At 47.5% G+C, this 6344-nt stretch overlaps 1 protein-coding gene across 1 annotated transcript in view; it reads left to right on the plus strand.

Moving 5' to 3' along the window:
- Positions 1 to 4: 4 nt before the first annotated feature.
- PQLC1 (PQ loop repeat containing 1) overlaps positions 5 to 6344 on the plus strand; it is a gene marked incomplete at its 5' end in the record, with an annotated part of 43459 nt that continues 37119 nt past the window's right edge. The window contains one exon of the mRNA XM_010131487.1: positions 5 to 174. Within this exon, the coding sequence (XP_010129789.1) occupies positions 5 to 174 (170 nt within the window). The remainder of the gene's footprint in view (positions 175 to 6344) is intronic.

The following is a 6344-nucleotide window of genomic DNA, read 5'->3' on the forward strand; positions in this document are numbered from 1 at the left end:
GGTCCCCGTGCAGCAGCTGGTGTCGTGGGGCGCTGCGGGGGCCATGGTGTTCGGTGGCGTGGTGCCCTACATCCCGCAGTACAGAGACATCCGGCGGACCCAGAACGCCGAGGGCTTCTCCACCTACGTCTGCCTGGTGTTGCTGGTGGCAAACATTTTGCGGATACTTTTTTGGTAAGTGGCGTTTGCCTGTGTGCCTGCCCGGTTCTGAAGGCTCTTGCCTGCTAGCAGTAAAGCTCTGGTTCAGAATATTTGAGGAAATGTGTTTTACGTAGCTTTCCCCCTCTCTGCAGGAGGAGAACGCTGTCTTGTGAGTGAGTGCGGAGAGCTGGGCTCCCAGCGCTCTCTGGTACTCTTGCCACAGCTGAGTGTCAGTGCTTTGATGTTCCAACTTTTTAACGTGTTGGTAAGGAGGAAAGGTTTATTCTTGCTGACTCTTCCTTGCTGACTGTATTTTACATTTCCCTTGCCCCTCGGTCAGCTCCAGTCTCAGCGTGAAGGCCCTGGTCCTGCACGCTTATCCAGTGCCCGCTGGGTTCTAACGTCACGGGGACACTTGCCACATGCTTTTGCATTTTCCCAGCTGGTTTCAGACGGGTTCACCTCTGGAACTGCATGCACAACATGTATGAGAAGATTCATTCTTTGATAGGCAGGCAAAAGGTGGGCTGTCTTTCACAGCAAATTCTTTCTGTTTTCAACACTGCTTCCAATATTTAAAAGTAAGTTTGTTTCCATATTTAGGTCTTGTGCTCCAGAAAAAAAAATGTTGTTAGGGTGTGATTTGTGTGTGTGCGTTTTATTAACTTCTGTTCCTCTCATTACTTACAATATAGATGCTGCAACACTGGGAATGTACTTGAGAAACCAAAGGTGAAATAGTCTGGGAAATTACTGCAGCTAAGGACAGTTACTCTGAGAATGTTTTTGACTACAAAATACTGCTTTGTAGTCCACAAAGAACTGATGGGTAATGGGCTACATCCTGCTGTTGGTTTCCAGTTTCTAAAACTCCCTTGACTCTTTAATTATAAGGAGATTCCTGGATTCTTCTACAGCAAAATGTAATCTGTAAGTGCGGTACTGGAGTGGAGAAACCGGAAGACCCTCTCTTGGGAGCACAGCTGGCAGTCGGACTGAGGAGCCATCACTAGACAGAGCTACTTCTTGCATTGGGCCTGTGTTTTCCTGGGGAGAGCGTATGGAGCAGCTGTTGGAGAAAGCAGAGAGCAGAAGGGAAGTAGAGGAACTGGTAGGGGGAGGAGGGGTGAGAAACCCAAGGTGACAGTTTGAGAAATAGAAATAATCTAGTTTTTTGTTTTACTGGTGGCAGCTGGAATATAGGAATGATGTACACCTGAGTGGAAATGCTGGCAGTTTCTAGGTGAGCGAGGTGAGGGCATCTGTTAAATGAGACTGGGACTGTGGGAGGACTGAGAGATCTGTAACTTGAATTGATTTTAAGTCTGTCCAGTTAAGAGTTGTGTGCAGAAGAATAAATACTAGGGGTAATGAAAAGTTGTAATTTATATCAATGTTAAAAGATTTGTCAGCACTTCAAATGGGAGTGGATGCACTCACGTTGATAGGTTACGTCATTTTGTTTCTGGGAGTGAAGCCACATGAAGGGGTCTCTGCCTGACACGTCGGAGCTCTGTGTAGGCTCTGGTCCTCTTGGAGCTTGGCAGTGGCACAGAGTGGCTTCTCGCAGCCCACAGGTGGGTGTATCTGGCTACCGGGGGAGCGTAAGGGCTGCTGCAGGCTTGTGGTGCAGGCACTGCCCAGGGCAAGTGCTGCCGGCAGAAACCCTTCTGTCTGTGCTTCCAGTGAAGAGTCGCTTTCTAGCTCTGATGAACTAAAAACAGAAAAGAAGACTTGCATAATGACAGTTTAGTGTTCCCTGAGAGAGAGTATTTTGCTTACAAAGGTGAGGTATCCCTGGTAGCTGGTTTCAAACACCAGTAAGTCATGGGTGTAAGTAAGCACAGAGGGTGGGTGTTACCCTTGGGTGTATGGATGATTTAAGGAAGGGAGCAGAGCAGAGCAAGAGCCTCTGGTTTCTGTGCATGTGTTTGAAATGCACCCGTAGAGCAGCCTGGCAGTTGGATTTTTGCGTTGGTTGTTTGGTGTCACCTATGGCCGATCTGGGACACGGGACTCTGAATGATTTGACATACACAGCATAGTTATTTTAATTGTGTATTTAACATCCACTGGAGAAAATGAGAAAGGTTTTATTTATTTTGTTCTGCATTTATTAAATAATTGTTCCAGTCTTGGAACAGAACTGTTCCTACAAGTTCTTTTGTTTTGTGTGTAATTGTTCCCCAGTCCAAAGCCATTCCCTCACTCCCCGTTTGTGCACTGGCAGATCCCACATGCTCCTACAACCGTGCTGGGTTATCTCAGAGGTGGTGTGTTGTGTTTGTTTTTTTCACGTCTGGTGTTGCAGTGGTGAAGTTTGAACTTTTGTCTCCCCTCCAGATGGAGCATTTGCTTTCTAATCTTGGCATGTTTTATGTGTTGGTTGAGCGGCAGCTGGTGTATTGCCCCGTGAGAGCAGCCAATGGACAAAGCTGTACTGGGATCAAGGGTAACAAACCTAGTCCCAGTTTCCTGTTTCCAGTTTCTCCTCCAGTTAGACTGTCTGCAATGGTGAGCCATCTTTCAAAGGCAAGGGGACTCATTGCAATGCCTCTCCTCCTTGCCTTCTTCCCGCCCCATCCCTTAGCTCCAGGCTGTGCTCAGAGGAGTTCTGTTTGCTAGGGATGACTGCAGCACCTTTTCAGTTCATCAGTTTTCCTGCTTCTCTGTTTCACAGGGTCTTAAAACGTCATCTTTAAAGACACATTTCTGCTTCCACTGCTGTGTGTTTGGCCTTGCGGTGTTCCAGCAAGGAGTTACGTGCCAGAACTTGGTGGAGGAGCGGTGGCAGAGGACTGGTCTGCCAGCATGGAAACTGCACGTGGATAGCAATGGGCACGATTCTGCTTCGCTTTGCTTATGCACATGTGGCTTTGTTTAGGAGGAAGAAAGTAGAGCTGTGACTACAACTGGTGTCAAGTTAGCTTTATATTTAGTAGTAATCTATTGTTATAATTTAATGTAACGCTGCAAAGCAGCGTTTCTTTTGGGGTGAAGGTATAGCTGCTGGCCATGATTGATGGGTGGTATCAGCTGCTCCTTTGTTCTAGTCCTTGTGCCACTGTCAGTGCTGCTTCATCTGTCTGTCTGCTCTAGACCCTGTAGGGCATTGGTTCGCGCCCTCCGCTCTGTCCAGCGTCCGGGCTGGTCAGCCTGGAGAAGGTTGGTGCTGTGGGTAAAGGAAGAGGCAATGCAGAGCTCCATGCCTTTGTAGTCTGGTCCATATGAAGGTGTATGGCATGCTCCAAAAAAATCTGATATAATTTTAAATAAATCTAATATATTTTTTAATAAACACTTAATTACCATTTTTGTTAGATTTTTTTTTTGTACTTGCTGCAGTGAGCTCTGATTTCTTGCTCAAGGCTGGTTGGTGCCTTCGAAGTTTCAAAGGGTTACCCTGGTCTTCCTGATGCTTGAGCTTGGAGGTGGTTAATTGTCTGGTTAGGCTGTCCTAGGCTCTTTTGAAGTTTTGGGGTGGCTTCAGAGTGCACTGTGGCACTTGAACTTGTTTGTGACGAAGGTGGACGTATCCTCTTGGTTCATGGCCTGCCGTCTGGCAGCTGACTAGCTCTGCATTGTCGTGATGGAGAACAGGAACAAGAAGGCAGGCGAGAGTTGTGTAATCAGTTGGGGGTGGAGGATGCAGAAAAAACTTACTTGTGAGCTCTCCCTCTCTTCCCCCTTTCTTTTTTTAGGACAGAGCTTATGATGAGATAACTTATGGTTTCTTTTCATATTAAAATCAGAATAAATAGCTGGAGGAAAGGGAACTGCAGGTTTCTTAGAAGTCAGCAGTAGGCATTTTTATTTGTATCTAGAGTAAGTTCAGACAAAAGTACTTGTGCTCCTTCCTATTCTCAGAGGTTTTGGACCTTTTATTTTTTTTTCAGTTTTAAAGTCCATAAGATGTTTTATGCAGTAGTGTAATATGTTGCATATATTTTCTGGGAAGACAATATTCTTTCCAAAGGCTTTAAGACGCAGTTCTGTGGGCCACTGGCCTAAACCTCATACAGCAACACTATAGAAATCCAAACAATGGAAAATAAAACCATCCAGTTTTGGAGCTCTCCTCACAAAATAGTTGCTTAAACTGTGGAAGTAAGTTCTGACAGTCAAGGAAGAGAGGAAAAGTTATTTTTGAGCAGAGGTGACCCTCCACCCGTTTGTCGTGGTTTTAAAGCCAGCCGTCAGGCAAACACCACGCAGCCACTTGCTCACCCTGTGCCAGGGAATGGTGGGGACCAGTGAACATAATACAGTTCAGTTTGTCAGCTATTTTCACCCCGAATCAAATACCCCTGAGGTACAGGCATGCAGGATGAGGGCTTCCCCATCCTTCTGTATCACTCACCAAGTGCACCCAGGTCCTTGTGCAAAAGCAATCGCCTGGGTGCGTTTACTTTTATCTGAGGCAGGAATAACCCAGACTGTCTTCCCCAGCGTGTTTCTAATGTGCAGCACAGGGGCTTTATCCCCACCGGCACTACGCAGAAGGTTTGACTGGGCAAGGCCAGCTTGGTTGGCAGATCCTCGCGTTGACAACCAGGTGGCCTTTGCTAAGCATGTGCAGTTGCTCAAGACCTGCTGGCTGAGGCTCAGCCTGTTCCCAGCTAGCGATCCCAGAGGAGAGGAAATCCCAAACCACAATCCTGGAAGAGAGAGCCAGCTTCCTAGGCACCCTTCATCTGTATACTGAGCACCATGTTACGTGGTATGGAATATGCCACGGGCCGACTTGGGGCTGTTGCTCTGGCTATGCTCCCTCCCAGTTTCTGGTGCACCTGTACGTTAGCAAGACACGGGGAGCTGAGAAGTCCCGGGTTTCTTAGCACTGACAGCAAATATCGGTACATTGTTCCAGGTGGTGGGGTGGGGGATATGTTCCAGCCATCCGGTGGTTGCTTCCACCGTTGTAAGCACATGGCACTTGCCTTGTGGGGTTTGTGGGAGTGTGATATAGTCAATCTGCCAAACCTCCACGTACTTCTATTTTAACCATCGTCCTCCACACCAGAGCAGCTTTAACCGTTCAGCTTGCTTGATTGCAGCACGTTTCCCACTGATGGATAGCCTGCGTGATAGCGTCTGTGGTTAAGTCCACCCCTCAGTGACAAGCCCTTCTATATGTTGCATCCTTTCCTTCGTGGCCTGAGGTATCATGCGCCCAGCAAGCCGTACATTTTTCAGCCTTATGTTGCCAGTTCAGATCTACCTGAGCATCTCAGTCTTGGCAGCCTGATTCACTTGCTGGTTGTTTTGATGTTCTTCAGTGGCCCGACTCTTGGGTACATGGGCATCTACGTGATGTACTTGCACAACCACGTTCTCTACCCGAGCAGCAGTATCTTGCTGTAAGTCAGCAGCCCAGGTGGGGTTACCTCTGCGAATGTTATCAACAAAATATATATAATATCAAAAGAATGTTATCAACATTCTTTTCACACTGAATCCAGACAACAGCGCTACTGTAGCTACTAAGAAGACAAATCGGCTCTATCCCAGCCCAAACCAGAACACCATTGCACATCAGTTCGCCTGAAACAATGTGGTCTGAGACTGCAGTGTCGGTAGAACCGGCGGCTCACTGTGCCGTTCAGTGGAATTAACCTCCCTGTTACGAGTGAAGCTTTACTGACACCAGTATGCAGCGGGAGAGAATTCATAGGAAAATGTTGGACTTGCTGCTGTCTAGGATGGATTCCTACATACTGACTTTGCTGTAACAGGGCTACCCATGGGTGGGGTCCCTGCTGCCAGGTGTGGCTTTGGCTTCGGGTCGTAGGCTAGTGGTGTCTGTTTGTAGAACTGCCTGTGGGAAGGAGAAACTCTTGCTTTTGAGATTTCTGTGACTGAAACGAACCTTGCTAGCTTTTACCATGTGGGGAAGGTAGGATGATGTGATAAACCATGTTGTCACAGCGACTAGGACTTTGGAAGCCTGTGTTGCATACGGCCTGCTGGAGGAGTTGTGCTTGGATATTGAGAGCAAGAGCGTTGTGCAATTCCTTCTCCTTTTCATAAACGCGAGGCAGCGAGGATAGCATGCACTTGCTCCTATGCAAAAAGGAAAGATAAGGATACGGGGTTTTGGTGCCCAAGGGAGAAGCTTTTCTTGGGTGCTCCATGAAGTCCTAGAAGTTCGCTTGTCAGGGAGAACTCCCGTTGTAAGACAGGTTTGTTGGTTCTTCCTGCTG

Source organism: Buceros rhinoceros, unplaced genomic scaffold (assembly GCF_000710305.1).
Source record: "Buceros rhinoceros silvestris isolate BGI_N320 unplaced genomic scaffold, ASM71030v1 scaffold2960, whole genome shotgun sequence".
NCBI lineage: Eukaryota > Metazoa > Chordata > Aves > Bucerotiformes > Bucerotidae > Buceros > Buceros rhinoceros.